This window comes from Diabrotica virgifera, chromosome 2, assembly GCF_917563875.1.
Source record: "Diabrotica virgifera virgifera chromosome 2, PGI_DIABVI_V3a".
NCBI classification, from domain to species: Eukaryota; Metazoa; Arthropoda; class Insecta; order Coleoptera; family Chrysomelidae; genus Diabrotica; species Diabrotica virgifera.
In genome coordinates this window covers 176,967,382-176,986,685 of record NC_065444.1, presented here as the reverse complement: position 1 = coordinate 176,986,685, position 19,304 = coordinate 176,967,382, and the positions used below count along the sequence as shown (strand labels likewise).

The following is a 19,304-nucleotide window of genomic DNA, read 5'->3' as shown; positions in this document are numbered from 1 at the left end:
TTCATCGACCACATCCGCGGCACCTTTTATTACATTATAAAAGGATATTATTTCAGGTTTTAAGAGGAAACAGTAGCGATCAACAGGTAGCAAAAACCCGTTCCAAGATTGCGGCTGTAATTTTGAATATTTTTTCGAGATATTTGGCACACGTATTCGTAATATAATAAAGAATGGCGGTACAGAGCCCAATTTGAAAAATATATTAATATGTGGAAATTACTCTGTAATTAAATACAATATTAAAAAACGAGCCTGTACCGCCATTAAGAAGAACAAAAAAATACACTTTCTTCAAATAAACTTTTTTATCCGATGCCTAGATTTTGTGTCATTTTGGAACTACTAAAATTTTTTATTTCATTAGTAGTTCCAAAATGACACAAAATCTAAGCATCGGATAAAAAAGTTTATTTGAAGAAAGTGTATTTTTTGTTCTTCTTAATGGCGGTACAGACTCGTTTTTTTTTTAAATTTTGTATTTAGTTACAGAGTAATTTCCACATATTAATATATTTTTCAAATTGGACTCTGTACCGCCATTCTTTATTATATTACGAATACGTGTGCCAAATATCTCAAAAAAATATTCAAAATTACAGCCGCAATCTTGGAACGCGTTTTCGCTACCTGTTGATCGCTACTGTTTCCTCTTAAGTGGAAAACTAAAAATTAATTTTTATACAAAGTTGGTGGCGCCGGTGCCGGTGGTCGCGCGATGAGAGAATCTCTCACATGAAGCGCACTGACTCAACAATCTGGTGATAGTAAGTCAACTGAGTCATTATATAATCGGACCAGTCTATTAGATTGCCGAATGAGGATAGAAGGAACTACAGCGCGTATAATTGCCCAGAAAAAAAGTTGCGCGCAATTTTCTGAAACCGTGAGAGAAAATCTCATATACTGCCGGGTTAAGGATAGCTATGACACGATTTTGATAGACAACCCGTGCTAGATATATTTGTCTATGTATGAAATTTAATAAAAAAACATGTTTTGTCTGGCAATCAGATGGGTACATATTGACCTATATTCGGATCCCATTTATTTATTAAGCGCAACAGGCCTTGTAGGATATAATAAATAACTTAACCCATTTATGCTCAACGGGTCGTTAACGACCCAACTGAAAAAAAATGTTCCAAGCAAATATGTCGAATTTACCAGTCGCTGTTGGTTTACAAATTCATTCTTGAGTATGCAAGTAAGCAATTTATTTCGTGCAAAACCGTTTATTTCGCTCGTAGTGTTCGTAGAGTGTACATCAAAATAGAACTTGAATAAGGTTCGCAGCATGGCTTCATTCAAACGTGTGTAAGTACATTTAAATAAATCATTTTATTATTCAAATTCATTTTATATAGATAAACATAAGTTGTATTAACACATTATAATATTACTAGTATGAAAATAATTTAATATATGTCATAAATATAATATTATATTTTAATGGGTCGCTAACGACTCGTTGGGCACATGACATATCATAATGAGAAAATGTTTTTTTAGTAAGAAACCGTTATCTACTGCAGAAAGTCTGGAGGAAATACATTGAAAATAGTGAGACTAGATCGGATGATAAATCTCTGATGTTTGGGATAAATGGCGTAAGTCAGAATTTCACAACAATCATGTTTTGTTGTTGCCTTCTGGACCAAAAAAATCGACTATTTTTATTGGTACACACGATTTAATCTCCAATTGTTGTATAGACATGTTATCTAATGAGCATGGAACGGAGCCAATCCAAAAAGCAAGCGGATATTCACCAAAATAAAAACTAAAAATCAACCATTTGTAATTTCGCAATACAACAAATTTATTGGCGGAGTCGACTTGATGGACAACAGCATTTCGAACTACAGTATAAAAAAGCGTGGAAAAAATGGTACTTTCCAATATGGATATGGTTGCTGGATGTTTGTGTAACTAATGCTTGGACACTAGCACGACAGTTTGGATATAAAAATGACAAGTTTAGAAGATATAAAGATATAAAGATATAAAGATATAAAGATATAAAGATATAAAGATATAAAGATATAAAGATATAAAGATATAAAGATATAAAGATATAAAGATATAAAGATATAAAGATATAAAGATATAAAGATATAAAGATATAAAGATATAAAGATATAAAGATATAAAGATATAAAGATATAAAGATATAAAGATATAAAGATATAAAGATATAAAGATATAAAGATATAAATATATAAAGATATAAAGATATAAAGAATGACAAGTAGAATTTAGAAGATATAAAGTTCGTACATTATTTTCTAACTATGGAAAGTCGTTCTATCCGTTCTACTGGACCTCAAAATATAGCAATAATTCCTGATCTATCTCCATCAACACAGCATCTAATTATTACTGGTGCTCAAAGAAGGAGATTTTGTGTATGTTCAAAGAAAACTACAAAAGCATGCGATAATGTGAAATTCCACTCCACGATAAATTCTTCAAAGATTATCACACAAACTATTTTAAGCCTTAAGTAATATAATTAATCTATGCCTGCTTCATTGTTTTAAAAATAAAGTAAAATAAAATGTTATTGCATAAAAGTAATTATTTTTATTTTGTACCCCTATTTGCCCAACGGGTCGTTAACGACCCAGCATGTTTTTCAAAAATCAGTTTTTGAAAAAAAATTTTAGTAATTTTTCAATGCATTTTAGGGTATTTTATTACATTCTTGAGAAAATCATTGATATATTTGACAAAAATATTTGTGGGCATTAATGGGTTAATATAACTTAAATAACTTATAAAACTTATACATTTTATTTAACTACACTTCAGTCTTTTTATACACTCCTTCACCACCTCTCTTCATCTCTTCCTGTCCAATGCTAGTTCTTTCCATCTCTCAAAGTTACTTTTCTTCAAGTCTTCATACACACTGTCCTTCCATCTTTTCCTTGGCCTGCCTTTCCTCCTCTTTTGTATTGGTCTTCGTGAGAGTACCATTTTTGGCATTCGTTTACTTCCCATTCTCTCGATGTGCCCCAAGTATCGTATTCTCTGTGCTTTGATCGTCGTCGTGATCGTTGGCTCTTGATATAGTTCTTCCAATTCTTTATTGGTTCTTCTTCTTCACTGACCTTCTATTTTCACACCTCCATATATTGCTCTTTGCATTTTTCCCTCCCATCTTTCTAAAAGGTCTGTTTCTGACTTTTTGAGCACCCATGTTTCGCATGCGTATGTTACTATAGGTCTGATAACAGTCTTATAAATTCTTATTTTTGTTTTTCTTGATACGTATTTGGATTTCAATAATGTGCGTAATGCTCCATATTTTTTATTTTCTTTAGCTATTCTTGCCTTTATCTCCCCTTCTTCACGACGATTTTCATCTATTTTGGCTCCCAGGTAAATAATTTCTTTGGCTCTTTTGAACGAGTATGTTTTTTCTCCATCTATTTGTACTATGATTTTATTCTCTTTTTCTTTTTGGATCTCTCCCATTATCATATACTTTGTCTTTTCTTCATTTATTTTAAGTCCTAATTTTTTGGCTTCTCTTATCATGTTTTTCATTAACTTTTGTAGTTCTTTTTTGCTTATTGCTAATAGCATCAGATCATCTGCAAATGCTATGCATTGGTGGCCGTTTTTAAATATCGTTTATTCCATGTTTATTCTGCTTTTCCTCATTATTCCTTCCAATGTTAGATTGAATGCCGTTGTTGATAGTGGGTCTCCTTGTCGTAATCCTTCCTTGGTTTCAAACTTTTTGGATGTATACCCTTTCCAAGCTATTTCGTTTGTTGTGTTTCCATCGTCATCTTTATCATCCTGACAATTTTACTTGGTATCCCCAATTCTTTCATCAGTTCGTACATCTGCTGTCTATTTACTGTGTCGTAAGCCTGCTTAAAGTCCATGAACAAAGCATATAGTACTGTTTTATGTTCGTAACAAGTAGTCTGTATTTCTTTTAAGGCAAATATTTGGTCAGTCGTTGATCTGTTGTTTCTAAAACCTGCCTGGTATTCTCCCAGTATTTTTTCCGAATATTGACTTAGCCTTTTTCTTATACTTTGTGCCAAGATTTTTTAAACTATTTCTAATAGTGCGATGCCTCTCTAGTTTCTGCATAGCATTCTATCACCTTTTTTATGTATAGGGCATATCCTTGCTATGGTCCACTTTTCTGGCATTTTTTCTACTTCCCATATTCTTTTTATCAGGTCATATATCTCTCTCTGTAATCTTTTCCCTCCTGATTTTATCATTTCGGCCGATATTTCTGTTATTCCTGGGCTTTTGTTATTTCTCAAGCTCTTTATTTCGTTCTTTATTTCTTGTTCTGTGGGTATTTCTATTGCTATCTGGTCATCTTCAATTTCATGGTGTGTTTCCTTTTGTACTTCGCTCTTATTTAGCAGTTCTGTGAAATAGTTCTGCCAGTTTTCCATTATTTTTTCCGGCTCATTTAGCAACAGCCCTTTATCATCTCTCATATATGGGTTGTTTTTTTGATATCCTCTTTCCATTTTTTTGCTTCCTGCTTTATTTCTATTATTATTGCTATATTTCTTTTTTTTGAAATTTTTCTTCTATTTCTTTCAGTTTGTTCTCGTTGTATTTTCTCTTTTTGCTTCTACATTTTCTTTTCATGATTTTTCTCAATTCTCTCTATTCTTCTCTAGTGCTTTCTTTGTCATTTGTGAGATTTTTGAGTCTTACCTTTCTTATTGCTTCTGCTACTTCTTGACATTCTTCATCATACCAATCTTTTGTTTTGTGTCTTCTTTTGGTTTTCGCTAGGATTGCTTTATTTGTGTTCAAGATTACTCCTTTGATATTTTCCCATTGCTTGTCTGGGTTTGACGTTTCTTGTTCCCTGGTTAGTCTGATGGTTATTCCCTGTTCATACTTCTTCTGTGTGTTGTTATCTTTTAGTAGTCCTATGTTTAATTGTTTTCCATTTTTTTTTTGTTTTATTGTTTTTCTTTATGTTATGCTCGATTTTGTATTCTGCTCTCACCAAGTAGTGGTTAGAGTTACAGTCCGCCCCTCTCATGCTCTTTACATTTATTACATTGTTTGCATGTTTCTTCTCTATTAAAATATGGTCTATCTGATTTACTGTCTTTTTATCAGGAGAAATCCACGTTCCTTTATATATATTTTTTCGGCGTAATTGTGTGCTTCTTATCACCATTTGCTTTTCTGTTGCAAAGCCTATTATTCTTTGGCCATTATCGTTCGACACCTCATGCTTACTATATTTCCCTATTATGTGTTCGTATATATTCTCTCTTCCGACTTTGGCGTTGCAGTCTCCCATTTTTATTTTGATGTCAAACCCTGGTAATTTATCATATTCTTTTCCAATTGCTCGTAGAATTCATCTTTTTCTTCTTCTGTGGCTCGGATCCCATACTATTAAATAATGTTTTCTAAAGCTTAACGTTCTGTCCAAAATTGCGCCTAAGTACGTTAGATGTTTATTGTGGTTGATTCGCGAACATTAAACGTTCATGATTCCAAATTGTTGTTTAGGTGAAAGCAGGTTACTTCGGTTTAAGAGACGTTCAAGCGAAGTCTTCATTATTGAAAGTAACGTCCTGTAATTTCTAGGTCTTCTGTCACAATCTCTTTAATCCCTTCTAAGGATTTTGTTTTTATTAACTTACGAGTGGGCGCGCTTTCATTAATTTGACGACAAAAACCCATGATCGGTTCCCCTTCTCATATATTGCGGTCTAGCGCATTGTATTTCTGAGTTTGTGATATTCAGTATGTTCCTAAACTAACAACTTATCGGGTGAACTAACAGATGTTTTATATCGACAAAATTTCCTGGAAAATCAATCCTGACACTAAAGAGCTTTAAGTTATGCTAGATTACAACGAAGCAAAACATGGAGTGCAGATTGCAAACAAGATTTGCTGCTTAGTCACTAGGCATCTAGGATAACAAAAAGATTGCCTTGTGTAATTTTATACAGTCAAATACTATACAACTGGCATAAATACTCATCAAATCTTATGAAAATTGGCCTTTCAAGCCAATGCTTTTAGATATCGAAGAGTTTTCCTGAATAATTTGGCATTGACCCCAATGAAACAGCATCTATCTTCAGAGCAACCCACAGACATTTACCTCAAGATATAAGTGCTTTACATCCTGGTTAAAGAACCTCAGAAAATGGTTCAACACAACATCTGTGCAGCTTTTCCGCGTTGCTGCAGATAAAGTGAAGATTGCCATGATGATCGCCAACATTCGTCACGGATTGGCACATCAAGAAGAAGATAAGTGCTTTCCTCAATGTGGCTTATGATCAGGCGGTTGATCCTTAGAATAAGAACAGAATAGACAGCTTTCTTCTTTTTTCTTCCTTACATTACGCATCAACCATGCAGGGTTATTAGCGTGTATGGATTTTGCGACAAAATTATAAATGAAAAATAATAGATTATTAAACATAACAATTGGAAATTATAGAAAGCCAAAAATCTATACAAACTAAAGTAAAATACTATATCTTTAGTAATAGGTTGCAGTCTTTGTAGTCCAAGTAATTAAACTTAAAATAAGACAAAACCTGGCAATTTTTACAGAATGGATCGATTTGCTTGAAAATTTAAGAATAAGTAGTGGATATTCCAAGAATCAAACTCTATATGAGGCCGAAAGGCGCTTTGACCATGGGGGTGGTTTCCACCCCATGTCGGGGGTGGAAATTCTTTATTTTATTTTGACCGCAAAAGTTATTAAAAACATTCATTATAAGCAAAAAACGTTCTATACATTTTTCTGATAAAATTAATAGTTTTAGATTTATTCGCTATCAAAAGTTTTAGTTTTATATCGAAAAATTAAATGGTTTTAATCAGTTTTCTGCTAATAACTCAAAAAGTTTTCGTTTTATCACAACAACTTTAGTTAACAAAAATGTACCTTTCGAAAAAATAAACAAAACTGTTTTTGGAAAAGATAAAGGCAGTTTTTTTTTTATTTGATTCAGAGTTGGACCACCATTTCCATATAGCTATTTCAGCATCTATTGATCCTCAGTGAAGCTATGCAGTCACAACTCTGAAACGAATATCTACAATCCTGCCTATTTAACTATTAAAGTTTTATAAAACTGTTTTTATTAATTTTCTTTAAGACCAATAGTAATCGAGCTATACTTATTATATAAAAGCTCTTATTCGTCAAATGCTAAATATTGTAGCTACAAAGCCAAACGACGGGAAACTATGCATTTTTCGAGGACAACTTCTTTAAACTAATTTAAAGTACTTAAAAATATCTTACAGAAGTAAAAACTTCTTTTGTATATTGGTATAAAAAGTTTTATTAAAAAACATAAAAGTCCTCCAAAAGGATTTGCAATACGTTTTCAATCTGAATCAGATCATCCTCAGTGCGTTCTGCTTCGTAAAAGAAACTAGCAACTTTTTGAAAAAGGTTACATCGATATTAATGGCTTACATAATACTTAAATGATATTTGTAGCGACTCCAAGTCGATGTTACAAGATGAAATGTGCTAGTGGTGCTCAAAGGGCAACATGGTTCCCTGCTCGTTAAGAACTTAAAAATATCTATCTCCAGAAATAAAAAAAAATGTCTAGCTCAAAAATTAAGTGACTTATAATAAAAATAATGTCAGTCCCTATTTTTTTCAGCGAAAAAGTGATCAGAAACTTCCCCCTACTCACCACCCTAATTAAAATTAGTCATTGACTTTATTTGGTGTTCTTTATTTATGTATTATTAATAGGTTCTCGAGGTTAGACCGGTTTAGTTAAAAAAAATGGAGTTAAAAGCGAAAAACGAATTTTTGTAGTTTGCTAAAAAATGCTCTTTTCTTCAGAATACAAAGATTAGAATCAGAGATACGAAAAAATATTTTTCCACCTACCTCTATTGAAAGTATACTTTTCCGGGCCTGATTTTATGGAGCAAAGTTGTACTTTTCCTCCCTAGGGAGGAAAATATTTTTCCTCCCTAGGGAGGAAAAGTAAAAGTGACGTCATGGTATTTCATTCATGAAATATAACTTATCGACGCCCTGTACAATATCTTTTTTCTATTACGTAATTATCTATACATTTTAACGTTTATTTAAAAACACTCTGTATTTTGCAGAATGGTAAAAAACAGTAAATTGTTATTCCGATTTAACAATGTTTACATTAATAATTTGACTTATATTTGACAGTTGACAGTTATATTGTACCTACTTATTAGTTTTAGTTCTAATAAATTTTGTTGGTTAGTTACAAAAATAAATTAAGTAAAAATGAAAAAATGACTTGCTATTTGAGGAAGATGGAAAAACCATATGTATAACATGGGAGTAAAGTGCCTTTTCCTCCCTTGAATGATTACTGCCCTCCGCTACGCGTCGGGCAGTAAACTTCATTCTCGGGAGGAAAAGTAGCACTTTCCTCCCTTGTTATACAAATAGCTATAACTATGAAATTGTAGCTTATTTAGTTCCCAAGAACTTGTCTTTTTTCTACGGCAAAATTTGAGTGAGCTGTTGACAATTAAATCTTGTAATAACATGCAAAAACTACCTTTACCAACCCTTTCCATGTCACCGGTTTTTGCGACTGAGAATTTTAAACGGATTTAATATTAATTGCCTTATAAATATTTGTAGATGAAAACCTAAAAAACTCGTTTTTACCAAACACTCTAAGACAAAAAATAAAAAAGTTACGGATAAAAAATCAATATACCTTTTTTTTCAAAAAAAAAAGGAGAAATCTAATTGGAAGCATAATAGTGTAAGTTGGCGGTGTTTTTAGTCATTGGCCTTATTTATGTATTATTAATAGATTCCAGAAGTTTGACTGGCTTAGAATGATTAGTTTTTAAAAAACTGGAGTTAAAAACGAATAACGAATTTTTGTAGTTTCGTGAAAAATGCCATTTTCTTCAGAATAGAAAGGTTAGCATCAGAGATACAAAAAAATGTTTAAAAATATGAAATTGTAGGTTATTTAATTCGCAAGAACTTGGTTTGAAAAAATTTTTTCTACGGCCAAAATTGAGTGAATCGTAAATGAGTATAATATCGAAAAATATTGATTTTTTACATATAAAACTAACAATTTTGATAGCGAATAAATCGAAAACTATTAATTTTATCAAAAAAATGTATAAAACATTTTTTGCTTAAAATGAATGTTTTTATCAACTTTTGCGGTCAAAATATAATAAACAATTTCCACCCCTAAGATGGGGTGGCAACCACCTCCATGGTAAAAGCGGCTTTCGGCATCAGATAGATTTTGATCCTTGGAATATCCACTGCTTACTCTAAAATTTCAAGCAAATCGATCTATTCTGTAAAAATTGCGAGGTTAAAAGCTTAGGTTCCTGGACTATTGAAGAATGTGCCAATGTTTTTTGTATCACTGTCTTTTCCGAGTTCACTATTAAATGTTGGTGGTATGTTGTACTTTTTCCGTTGCACTTTATACTTCGGACAATACAATAAGCAATGTTTTACGGCAAGGGTACTTCTACTGTACATGTCACACACAGGAATATAATGTGTCCGTAGAGGTGTCGCTTTCTGCTTTGGTATGGAAGTCTGGATCAATTTTTCGGAGAATTTTATTTCTTATCCGGGTGCATCTGCTTTTAATTTTTCGGTCAATTAGTTTAGGGTATATTTTTATCAGTAGATCTGTGATTTCACAAATTTCATTGGTATACATTTTTGCAATGCTTAGTGGGTCTGAATAGACTGTACAATTTTCGAAATGGTACAGGCTATTCGAAATTGTATATTTCTCGAGAAACTCGTGTGGTGTGATGACCACGGTATGGTGAATGGCTAATTTTTATCATACTTTATGTTTCTCATGGTGATGAAAACGAAAATTAGGTTTATTTTTAATTTTACGTGGGGGAATATTGGCAAAATCGCAATTTTACCGTAGAAATAAAAAAAAATGAAATCAAATTTTTTGCATTTACCTCTGTTCCATTTAAATATTTTTTCTGAAATTTTTATAGTATATATTTCTTATCGTTCTGAAGAAAATGGTACCTGTTTAAATCTTTCTGTCTCATTATAATAAAAGTTATGAATTGTTTAAAGTAAAAGGTTTCTCTGAGTAGATTTCTCAATTTCAAAGTCTTAGTTGCAAAAGTTTGCTTGAGTGAAAAAATTTGAAATTTAGTTTTTTAATCAAGTTTATGTTAAAATAGAGGGTACAAGGAATAAAAGGTTTTATAGAAAAACAAATAATGCAACTTTTAATTTTAAGAAAAACGTGATTTCATTTTTTTTATTTTTGGGGTAAAATAGCCATTTTGACAATTTTCCTCAATCTAAAATTCAAAATAGGGCCTTTTTGTTTTCAGCGCCATCAAAACCATAAAGTAAGGTCAAAATTAGTCATTTACCACACCGTGGTCAGTATCTCGAGAAATAAGCGTTTTTTTAAAGAGTGCCACTCGTCTATAAAGTCACATAACTTTTAAATTAGTGCAGATTTTGAATTGAAATTTTCAAGAAAACTTCCTCATGAATTTTATTTTATTGCTGTGTTAAATAAAATTATAAACTGAAAATTTTGTCACTCAACTTTTATAAGTAAACATGAAACTAACTAAATCTGACGACAAAATGTTTAAACATTAACAACACCTCTTTTAATATGTTTAAACATTTTGGAAAAATCTCATTGTCATCTAAATACTCGAAAGATGATACAGTAAAATTTTCAAAAGGAAATATTTACAGCGACCAAAGATACAGCGAGGTAAATATGAAAAATCATCAAAATTGACTTTTCGCATTTTTGTATAAAATTTGATTTTTAAACATGTTCCACCAATTCTAGATAAAAATAAACTTCATATTCGTATTCACCGACCTCAAAAATATAAAGAATGACCAAAATTTGCCATTCACCTGTCATGGTCGCTTTTTCGATTTCTTAGCCTCAAATTAGTGGTGTGTCGCTCGCCTATTAAGGGATAACTGAAATTTTGGTCTCTAAATAATTCCTCTATATGTTTCAGCATTTCCTCTAACGTCTTTTTTGGTATATTGTCTTGGTTTAATTTAGTCTTTTTCTCTTTGTTTTTTGGTACTTCAAAAGATGTTCTAATGAAGGAGTTGCGAAACGCTCACAAACTGTGCCTTTTTGTGATATTGGATCTGTTTATATTTTTAGTTTTATGCTTAGTGTTTCATTTTGTACAACTTAATCGTTCAGTTCAGTTGATTTCATGGGATGTCACTAGTTACTTCTTCAGTCACCTGATTGTTACTATTTTGAAAAAAGTTCTCACCTGCTTCTGTATTGTGAGGAATTGAAGTGGTGTCGCCTGATACAGATGCCTTTGCTGGACAGTGTTTTGCTGAATGTTTGGTATTTTGCATATTTGTCAAGTCTGGTTAACCATATTCTATATAATGTCTCCGCCTGAGTGATAATGAAAGAATCGGGTAAGGTATGGTTGGTTAAAGGGGATATGTGGGTTTGTCGCCTAAAGCTTAATATATGCTGGAATTCAGAACTTGAAGTCCCTACACGTAGAAATGATAAGGGTGAAAAAAGGTTGACACCAAGTGCTTGCAGTTCGGATTCTAAGATTGAGTGTGAAATAGACGGACATACGTTTGAGAGTATGCTGAGAGTTGGCTGGGTGTGATTAGTCGACGTGCTTGTAAGAGTTGCTGATTAACTTTGATTTTTCCGTGGTTGCACATGTAATTTCACATTCTGTTGTTGGAAAGCTTTGAGCAGAAAATAATATTCATTGGTCGAATAATTTGGCTTAAACTGTGAAGGTAATCTTCAATTTTAGTGTTGTCAATTTCGTCGAAAAAAATTGCTTGATTTCTTGATGGGAAAACATTAGCGGTTGGTTGTCTGGTTACGGAAGAGTGACTTTTAGGTTGTGGAGATTGTTGGTCTGATGCACAACTAGGTTGAGTTGACGTAGATGAGTTGACATGATGTAGAAATTAATTGGGGCCAGTAAATACTGGCCTATTTATTAGGTTGTCTATACGTATACGCAAAACGCGTTTTTAATATTTGCAAGAAACAGTTAGCGAATAATTAGAATTTAACGTGTTCACTCGTTGACTGGTGTGATAAGACTCCATTCTTCGTTTTGTGTCAATTATTTTAAATAATTTTTTTTTGACACGCTGTATAAATAAATATTATCAATGTTTATATTATTGAATAGAAAATTGAGTACCCTTTCAAATGAGCTACACAACCCACAACCACAACTAACACAACCCCTATTCCCATTAAAAAATCATCAGTACGTGATGATGCCCAGATTGATGACATCACTAGTATAACATACATGCCAAAAAATCATAATGTAAATATAAAAATCGACTTGTTTCGGAATTTTTTCTTAACCCGGCATTGGTCTCTAGCTAGGTTGTTACGCGACTGGTCGTGAGTGAGATTCTCTCACATATCCAACTTTTGCCTTTGTATACAAAGTTTAAAAAAAAAGATGAGGTTTCATCAACGGTAAAGCCATTTGCTTTAAAAATACACGACATTTTTCTGTTTTATTATTATTATTTTTATATAAAATGTGACTATTGATGCCGCCAATATTTAACATTGAAAAATATATGGGAAGTGACCATCTACAACTAACCCGTGAAACAGGGGTCTAGGACATTTCGGCGTCGCCGTTTCGGCGTGGCCATTTCGGCGTGGCCGTTTGGGCGTAGAGCCGTTTCGGCGTAGGCCGTTTCGGCGTCGGCCATTTCGGCGTCAGAGATTTTATTTTAGTTGACTAAATACCTACATTGGAGTCTATTAGTAAGACATTATTTTGAAAAAAATCTTTTAATATAGTTATTTAAATAGATACATTGGAGTCCATTGATCACAAAATTTTAATATTAATGGTAGATTTGTATATGTCAATTTTATACTTATGTGTGTGTGCTTGTTATTTAGCTCATAGTTAATGTAATATCTGTAATTGGCTTCTAGCTGTAGATATTATATATAAATAAATGAATAAACAAGATTTTGGAAAAATGAATATTTTATTTTAGTTATTATTTACATGTTATAATTAGATATGTGCTAGTCCAATTAAAAATCCTGAAACATTTATATTTACATACAAAACATTTATATTTAACCTACAAAACTTATTCACGAAATATTAATTAAAATAAAGTATTTACATGTTATAATTAGATATGTGCTAGTCCAATTAAAAATTCTGAAACATTTATACTTACATACAAGACATTTATATTTAACCTACAAAACTTATTCACGAAATATTAATTAAAATAAAGTACCTACTTACATATTATAATTATGTGCTAGTCCTCTTAAAAATTCTAAAACATCCCCGTTTGCATCAAAATTTCCCACAAGCCGTGAAATGCGATCATCTGCGTCTCTGTATTTAGTCTCTGTAGGTATTTAGTCAACTAAAATAAAATTTCTGACGCCGAAATGGCCGACGCCGAAACGGCCTACGCCGAAACGGCCTACGCCGAAACGGCTCTACGCCCAAACGACCACGCCGAAATGGCCACGCCGAAAGGGCGACGCCGAAACGTCCCATTCCGTGAAACAGAATATAGGATTTTCATATCATCGATCATATCCACGGCGCCTTTTATTACATCATAAAAGGATATTATTTTAGGTTTTAAGGGGAAAAATAAAATTAGTTTTTATACACAGTGTGTGACGCCGGTGGTCGCTTGATGAGAGAATCTCTTACATGAAGCGCACTGACTCAACAATATAAGAAAATCTCATACAGCGACCACTGGAGGGTTAAAGTCGCAGGCTTACGAAATAACGAATTCATTCTTTACATTTGCACCACACTGTGTATGTACGGACCACAAATTATCCCTGGACAAAAAATGCCCGGACAAAAAATCCCCACAGACAATCCCCACAAATAATCCCCACAAATAATCCCCGGACAAATAATCCCCGCAAAAAAAAATCCCCACAAAAAATCCCGGAGAAATAATCCCCACAATTTTTTTTGGACAAAATATTCCCACAAAAGGTCCCGGCCAAAAAATTCCCAAGAAATATTTGCTGTCGAATAGTTCTCTAAAAGTTTTTCCGTGAATGCAATCGACGCAAATGTTTTTCAGCCTCAATGCATGAGATCGGATATATCGCACCTTGAGAAGAAGACTGCTCCAATTCAAAATATATCATTTTACAGGAGAGGCATTTTAATGTTTGAAGCAAAATGTTAAATCCAATAGTAGAAAAAAGATATTTCTTTTAGCGGATATAAATAAAAAACAACATCATAAATGAAAGTAAGTTTTAGTATTTTATTAAAATACATCTTATAAATAATTATACACATTATTTTGACTTGGTACTGTTTTCTTCCCAAAAAGAGTTCTATTTTTTGGTTTTGGTACAGATACTCAAAATTACTCCCATTATGATAGTTGTTTATTATTATTATTTTTCAAACGTAGAGATCAAGATTTTACTACAGTAAAACCTGTCAATAACGGTCACTAAAAATGACAGAACTATTGGCCGATATAAAAAGGTGGCGGCTAATACCAGGTTTTGTAGTCCACAAATTTTGGTTTGGGGAACTTTGAAACTGGCCGGCTAGTTCAGGTGTCCGGTTTGACAGGTGGCCGTTACCACAGGTTTTACTGTAAAATGAAACACAGTAGCAGAACTAACGTACATTTATTAAGTTACATAGAGCTGATTACAAATTATAAAAAGGTTGGTTACACTTAAATACATACTGAAATAATTATTACTTATATTAAATCTTTAATTACCTTAATTATCTTAGTCAATTTTCATTGACTTCAGCTAACAATTGTTTGTATCAACTGAATTTGAAATCGGCAAAGACTCATAAAAATTGTGATACTGTTTATTTATTATATTAGATGTACAAAGGGACAACAAATCTTGTTTTTTAGCAGACGAAATGCCAGGAGGGTCATTGTACGCTGGTTTCAATTTTAATTGTGCTTGTCGTCCTCTCTTTTTTTCTCTTATATCTAAAACCTTAAATTCATCTTTGAAATTGTACTTATAAAAAATATGGAATGGGCTTCCTCTTTCAACTCGAACGACACTAATTTCTTTCCATTTCACAGTCTCGCCTAAGGTATTTTTTGAGAAATTTGATTTATTTCCCATCATTTGCTTTATGTCCTTAACATCCTCTGTACTCAGCTCTTGAACCTTTAGTGGATTACCATTTTTTTTAGCTGTCTGAATAACAGTGATCCATTGCGCTGGAACAGAAATAGTGCCAGAACGTAACGCTAATTTTTTTTGTTTTTCGATCAATGAGTGGACCATGTCACCTTCGTTTTGGGTATGTCCAGTCGGCAAAAACTTGTGAGTAATAGAATTAACATTAAATTTTTCTACTGCATAGAGAAAGGCTAACGGGATTGTCTGATTTTTATTTTGCCCAGGACAATTGTCAGAATAGAATATGACATCTCTATTTTGGCAATTGTTCTGTAGAAAATATAGAAGACAAGAACCAATTTCGTTACTGCCTCGTCTTGCCTGAGCTTCGTTCCATACATAGCAAAATCCAGTGGCATTTCCTATATCATATACCGTAAAATTTAAGGTGGAAAGTCGTCTTTTATAATAGAATAAGGATGCATCTCCACATGGAGTTGGTAGCACAGCTTGTAGGTCAAAAGCAGCTGTGACACACTCTTTATTTTTTGCCCTTAATGAATCTATTCTTTTCTCTTCCCTAGCTTGTTCCTTTACTTCTAAATGTGCATCATAAATTAATTTAAATTCTTCATTTTCTGGACAATTTTTATATTGTTCACATGTACTGCAATTGTCTTTTTTCGGAATAAAAAAACTTATGTTAAATTTTTCTAAAAATGTTTTTCTGAAAGCTGTATAATTACCAAACAATGTTTTATTTTGTTGGCATTCAAGTTTATAATCTCTATGTAAATCAGAAAGGGTTTTGCCACCATTTATGTATTCCCTTGTAGTTTGATTCCTCAAATAATGGGATTCTATCCTAGGAATTGCATTGATAAAATTGAACATGCCTTGTAATAAATTGTCATCAAGTTTTATGTGTTTCCCATGCTTACCACGTCGCTCACCTTCAATAAATCCCTCATTGTTGCATTTTTCTAAAGCAGTACTAACAGTTCTTTTACTAATGTCTAATGTGTTCAAGAAAAAGTGCCTACATACCTGTATTTTACTACCATTACATTCAAAAAAATAATTGTTATTATAAGATCGTTTGCTTCCTTCTTTAGTATACCGATATTTTGGTTGGACCTTCTTTATATTCCTTACAATCCAGTCTCTCTGACGTGTTAGGTCTTGTAAAGCATAGAAGTTGTTGAAAATTATTTGACGTTCTTGATTATTAATCTTCTCAGTGCATTTTAGACGACAGTTTATACTGCATGGAGGCTTTAATGATTTTGCTTCAATCGTTTTACCACTTGAATTAATATACGAACTTCCTGAATTGCGTTTGATTTTTGCTGCAGTTTTTTTCCAATTTAATTCGTTACGAAACCTTTTCCGTACACGCTTCTTAGGCGTCTCTGCTATGTCACTATCAGAACTACTTATAACTACATTATGAGTACTAGCATTACAATTTTTATTAATATTACTACTAAACCTGTCTGATGAAGTATCTGTGTCCTCTGAATCACTTGAATATACTCTATTATAATACCGTTGCTTGCTTTTTTTGACAATGGTTCCCAATTTTCATCCTCAGAAGTATTATCAACATAGTCATCATCACATGATGTAATTATTTCCTCCTGCATGGCTGAATTAGAAGACATATCATTTTGAGATTCAGCCGTTAAATCAGGTGCAGCCAATTCAGTAGACCCACTTGTTTGTGTAGCATCATCATAAATTTCTATTTTGTTATTAACAGCTGTCTCATTATAAGATTGTGATACATCATCTGGAAAGAAAAAGTGATGAATTATAATCATAATAATTACTTAAACTGGTAGGTAGGCTTACTTTGTAAAGTTAAATGAAACCCTCAACTAAATTGAAATGAATACATAAACAAATATTAGCTTACTATTTCACTTCGAAATAGTAGGTAAGTATGTATCTACATAAAATTCTTTTCAGAACCTAATTTAGATGCTTATAGAAACAACAAAAATTAGGTTATATAATATGCAAAATTACAACTTACCTTGAGATATTTGTTTTAAAGCCGACTCAATTATTCTTTGGGCTCTTGACATTTTTTGATTGGATTTTTCTACAGATAATCTATTTTCCATTCTGATATGAACGAAAACCGAAAAGTACTAATGTTTTAACCAAAATCTCCTGTCAAAATTAGTAATTGTCAGTCATAATGTTAAGTATGCATAACATAACCTAACTTTTAATGGTGCCAACCCACGATCAGCTGTGTTATTATTGGGAGAAGAGTGTACCAATTCAAAAGGAACACTCTTCCAGCAAATTATAATAATAATTCTGACTGCATATTTTACAAGAAGACTGTTCCATTCTACTTGGCACAGTATTCTTGCCAATATATGAAAGATTTAGCCAAAGGAAAACTGAACTTTTAAAAACTGAATGAACTATGAGAGGTTTTAGAGTTGGAACACTCTTCTACCCAAAAGAGTACATTAAAAACTATCGTTTAGTCAACTTAACTCAAAATTGCCATTTTTTGAGTTGGCAAACTCTTCTTCCCAAGGTGCGATATATAGTATTTTTACTGCAAAAACGTTATTACGTAGGTCAAAATTTTTGACGTAAGAGAACTGTCAAAACATTAGAATGTGACTTTTCATTATTGCCGTGTTTATAATAAACATAGCAATAATGAAAAGTCACATTCTAATGTTTTGACAGTTCTCTTACGTCAAAAATTTTGACCTACGTAATAACGTTTTTGTAGTAAAAATACTATAGTATAAGATTTTGTATGTATCAAAACAATAATTGAAATTTCCACTAATTTTAATTCCAATGCCACGCATCGCGAGGAAAGTTATACAAAGCTTTTCGATTATTTTGACTTTTTTGGTGCTTTGGGAACAAACTGGGCATAACTATTAGATATCCGGTTTTTAAAAAACGTAACTAAGCATCTGTGTACATCCGTAAATCCATAAAGAAACTTTAAAAGCTTCTCGATGAGAGGCTAGATAGGAGAAGGTCTGTAAGATGGCCCAGAAAAAGGTAGAAAGATGCAGTCAGAGAAGTTCTGGAGCAGATAGGACTGAAACAATAGGAATAGTGCCACAGGACCGATAAACATGGAAGGCAATAGTAAACGCGGCAAAGACTCTCGAAGGGTTATAACGCCATTGAAGATGATGATGACTACATATTTTTGACGTTAAATTACCAATAAGGAACAGGTCTTTTTGCATTACAATCAAGAATATCGTTTTCAGGACAAGCAGTTATCATCACGAATAGTCAATGTTTTAAACAGAGTTATTCAGTGCAGTGTGAGCAAAAGATTTAAGCAAATAATTACAATATAATTCCTACAGCCAAAAAACTCACAATTCGAGTTCGAAATACGTGCCAAAAAAAGGTTTCATGGCGATTGCCATGGGGGCATCGTTCGAAATACGTGCCGAAAAAAGGTTTCATGGCGATTGCCATCATTTCGATAAGGCAGGACATGTTGGTAAAGGGGATTAACATTGATATGACCCAAGATAGAATTGTGTGGAGAAAAGCAATTACGGAAGCCGACCCCGCATAGGGATAAGGCAAAGAGAATGGTGAATGATGATGGCGATTGCCATAAGTCTCATGCAGTGAGGCTGAAAAACATTTACCTCGCAAATATTTCTTGGGGATTTTCTGTCCGGGATTTTTTTGGGGATATTTTGTCCAAAAAAATTTGTGAGGAATATTTGTCCGGGATTTTTGTAGGGATTTTTTGTCCGGGGATTATTTGTCCGGAAATTATTTGTGGGGATTTATTTGTGGGGATTATTTGTGGGGATTTTTGTCTGGGAAATTTTTGTCCAGGGATAATTTGTGGGGATTTTTTGTCTGGGATTATTTGTCCTAGCTTCGAATGTACAATATCCAGAAATTATTTCTCCACAAATACATTCGTCAAAATCATAATAATTGTATATCTCGCAAAGCCCAAAAGTTAATATAAGATAAAAACAACGTGACTTGCTAAAAAGAGAGAAACAAAAATAATGAATATTTTTAATAAATAGTGAAAATTTTAATTCTTCATTTTATTTGTTTGTTTTTATGAAATATCTCAAACACTATAGCATACAAACG

The 19,304-nt window shown here is 32.6% G+C and overlaps 2 protein-coding genes across 2 annotated transcripts in view; one reads left to right on the top strand and one right to left on the bottom strand.

The window, feature by feature from the left end:
• The window catches only part of LOC114334767 (calbindin-32), a 702,339-nt gene that overhangs the window by 42,196 nt on the left and 640,839 nt on the right, over positions 1-19,304 (top strand). The window lies entirely within an intron of this gene.
• On the bottom strand, positions 15,999-17,561 carry LOC114334769 (uncharacterized). The gene is made up of 2 exons (XM_028284858.2): positions 17,212-17,561; positions 15,999-16,965 (listed from the first exon to the last, which is right to left on the bottom strand). Exons 1-2 carry the CDS (start codon positions 17,300-17,302, stop codon positions 16,616-16,618), a joined length of 441 nt encoding a protein of 146 aa, XP_028140659.2. The 5' UTR covers positions 17,303-17,561; the 3' UTR covers positions 15,999-16,615.